The 3763-nt window shown below is 43.1% G+C and overlaps 1 protein-coding gene across 1 annotated transcript; it reads right to left on the bottom strand.

Annotated features, from left to right (window-relative positions):
• Positions 1-712: 712 nt before the first annotated feature.
• LOC125214122 (fasciclin-like arabinogalactan protein 15) lies at positions 713-3506 on the bottom strand. The gene is made up of 3 exons (XM_048115017.2): positions 2092-3506; positions 1122-1242; positions 713-1048 (listed from the first exon to the last, which is right to left on the bottom strand). Exons 1-2 carry the CDS (start codon positions 3365-3367, stop codon positions 1169-1171), a joined length of 1350 nt encoding a protein of 449 aa, XP_047970974.2. The 5' UTR covers positions 3368-3506; the 3' UTR covers positions 713-1048; positions 1122-1168.
• Positions 3507-3763: the final 257 nt, after the last annotated feature.

Raw genomic sequence — 3763 nt, 5'->3', positions numbered from 1 at the left:
CCCATGTATATATATACATATGAAGTTCAAATGCTAACGCATGGAGTAAAACATAAGAACACAGAACTAATTTTCATCTTTGGGTCTTGAAGATTCACTATGGATGCATGTTCTAGCTAGATGAATGACTGTAGGTATGTAGTTAAATTAAGGGCAAATTGCCGGTAAAATTATGAACTTTCAAGACAATTTAGTTTCCCGCGAATGTTAAATGTTGCATGAACTTCTATCTTTACAATCTCTAACCTCAGACTTATCACAAACATACAAGTAACACAAATGAACACATACAAATCGAATTCCACAAATCGAATTTAGCATAAAAGTAGCATTAATTCCACAATTCGAATTGAACCCTAAATTTGTCATTTGCCGAGTCACGCCTTCGGCGTGGCATGTAGGATAAGTTTGTGTCGAAAATCTATCGAGTTGGGTTAGAGATGAGAAATTTACACAGTCGGGTAAAGTTCATGACTTTTCATGCAACATTTAAAGTTCAAAAAAAACCAAACTATTTTTAAAGTTAATGACTTTATAGACAATTTGTCCTTAAATCAAGCCAACTCAAATGCTAGGACAACAAAATGTGATGCTATTGCAAGCTGTAATTAATGGAAACCTTGGAGATTAAGAATGTACCAAGAAAGAAAGCATATGACATGTCCACTGAAATTGCTTGTCCTATAAATAAAGTGAGTTATAAAAAAGAAGGTTCTTTCCATCCACACAAGGACAACAAATAATGTCCATTATTAGAAGTAAAAATAGAGGAAAAAGTAGTTCTCATCACAAGATTTTCTTGACATTCTTAAAACAGAGGCAAACCCTCTTTATAAAGAGAAACAAAAATAAAAAAAGACTATATATTTGTGCATACACTGGCTGTCGGCGGACCAAACTTACTTAAATACAAATAAAAAAATGGGTATGTAATTACAGTATTTATACCAAAATAACAAAACCAAAATAAAAAAGAAAGAAAAAAGCTCTCTTGTGGGGTTCACCCTTTATCTTCTGCTCATGCACAGACATTCACCATCCTAAAAATCTGTCAATTAAAATGAACAATTATGTTAGTAACTCAAACATAAAATTTATGATGAAAATATGGGGAGTCTCACCTTTTCTGCAGCTATCATTTACTTTTTTTCATATATTTTTTGAAAATTTAATGACAGGTGGAGAAGTGATGATTTTGCCCAACAGCCCCAAGCATTCTGCATCCCAATTCAAGCAGCTTCCCTGCAAATTATTATTCGAAAATTATAAGAAATCAAGCCACATGTCTCCAATTATTTTCTTTTAACAATATTGCCATTCCAGCTAATTTAGCAGTGGACTTCATCATATGAATTATATTTATTTGTGTTTCTATAGTAGAGTCCAAGGTTCTCACTATTTTTAAAGAAGACTTATCATAAACCACACAAAATACAGTGTTTTTTTCCTAAAAAAGTAGGGTATTTAATCAATATTTCTAATTTAGCAAATTACAGGCTGGTCGCTTTTGTTAGAGTCAAATAAATGAATAATTTATTATGGAAAACAACAGCTGGACTAGCCTGGATTCTGGAATCATTCTTGCTATGATCCACTGCGCGCTACCCCATCCTACTTACGCTGCACACGCAACGCGACGCCACTCACCAACCCCACATCACTGTCCACTCATGAGACTCCACCGTGTTCCCGCCACCACCTGATTCTTCCCACCCCAATTTCGCACCGACAAATTTCGTTACAAGCTTCTTAAATAATTAAAATCATTGTTACTCATAATTACAGTTTACTAAAATATGCGTATTTATTAGGGCTAAAACTCGATTAATTAATGGAGAAGCACTAATGTGACTTGAATTAAAATGTTTAATTAGTGACTTAATAATAAATTATGATTAATGTGCGTAATATTTCAGCAACTGAAATTCGGCGGAATTTCCCACCGGAAACACAAATTACGGCCACGTTTGCCAGATAACTAAGCAATTACTCTCTAATTTCACCGATCAATCCTTGACAAACCAAAACCCCCAATTTGCAACATCAAATTCAATCAACAATTTGCAAATTAGGGTTAATAAATGGACATACCTCTTCTCGGCTTGGAAACGACCTTGGCGAGCGGAGCAGATTTGGGGGCGGCGGTGTCCTCGGCCGGGAAGAGGACGCCGTCGATTCCTTGAACGGAGATTCTGCCGTCGGTGTAAATGTCGGGGTCGAAGAGGTAAGCGGAGGTCTCGCCGTGGCCGAATTTGACCGAGCCGTCGGCCTCCTCCGCCACGACCTTATGCGGCAGTCTCAGCGTGTCGTATTTCACCTTCCCGAACCTCCTCACGGAGTTGTACATGCTCTCCTCCGTCTGGTATTCTGGAATCAGATGGTAGTACATGATCTGCTCCGGCGCTCCGGGCTCGCTGAGCTGGTCGGTGGTGAGTTTGGCCATGGCCTCGTCGTTTGGGGCTAGAACCGTCAGCACGTAGCCCTCGGAGACCAGGCGCCCCATCTCGGTGGCGAGAGAAGTCAGATTTACCAGAATATCCGCCATCTCGTTGTAGCCGCCGTAATGCAGGAGCGTCTGGATGAAGTCCTTCACCTGGCTCTCGCCGTCGAAGTGGTGGTGCGGGCCACCCGGCCCGGGGGCGGGGGCCGGAGCGAGGGAGGGGCCCGGGGCGAGGGCGTCGTACACGGATAAGACCGGCGGGGCGCCGGCGTGGACGGGCGGCGCCGCTTTTTTCAGGCGGTGAGTGCGCGGATCGACCTCCGGCGCCCCCTCCGGGATCACGGCGGAGGTCTCGCGGAGGCTGCGGCGCGAATTGAACTCGCGCTCGACGGATTTGGGGATGAGGAGCCTCTCAATGCCGTGGATTACTCCGTCGGGGCGGACGATGTCGTCGGATTTGATAACCCTAGCCGTGCCGACGATTTTCTGGCCGTTTTTCTCGTGGAGGGGGATCAATTCGGCGGCGGCGTCGCGGCAGAGGCTGGAGTGGAGCACGGGCTTCTTCCTGGGGCCCACCGGCCAGTGATTGGACTGAATGCGGGTGGGAATCATGTGGAAGAGGAGCAGGTTTTGGAGCGATTTGAGATTCCGCGGCTCGAGCAGGAAGCGCTTGAATTCGGGATCCAAATCTCGCTCCAATGCCTCGTTCCTTGGGGCGAAGATGGAGATGTTGTGGTTGGTGACGGCGTCTTCGAGCGTTTGCAGGAGGAGAGCCTTCTCGACGAGCTCAGAGAGCTCGGTGTAGTGGGAATCGAGGAGAGCTACGAGGACTGAATTGGAATTGATCTGGCCGGCCGGCAATGCGGAGGCGGTGATGGAGAGGAGGGCGAGGAAGGCGAGGGAGAGGCCACAGATCTGAAAATCCATGGCGATTGATGAATTTGGGGGTTTCTCTCTCTAGGAAAATAATGCTGCAAGTATAAGTTAAATAGGTGTGTGTTGATTTCTCTCTCTACTGTGGAAGAATATAGTGAGAGAAAATATGTGGAGTTGGTTTGCGGGGATGAGGTTTGTTTGGTTATATCATATGCTTTTTCTTTTTTTTTACCTTTTTATTGTTTTCTTTCTTTTGCAAATTAAATATTTTGTACATTTAATTAAAATTGTTAATGCATGTAACAATTATTGATGGCGCCAACAAACATGTGCGTATGAATAAGTGTAATGCTTCCTCAGTCTACAAAAATAGGATTTTTGTGGTGAAAGTGTTACTGTAAAATTGATCAAATATAAAAAAGAAAATAAAATTAATGGATAGTGATA

Source organism: Salvia hispanica, chromosome 3 (genome assembly GCF_029641045.1).
Source record: "Salvia hispanica isolate PSC_SH4W2 chromosome 3, Shi_PSC_v1, whole genome shotgun sequence".
In the NCBI taxonomy this organism is placed as follows: Eukaryota; Viridiplantae; Streptophyta; class Magnoliopsida; order Lamiales; family Lamiaceae; genus Salvia; species Salvia hispanica.
This window is presented reverse-complemented; position numbering and strand designations above follow the sequence as displayed.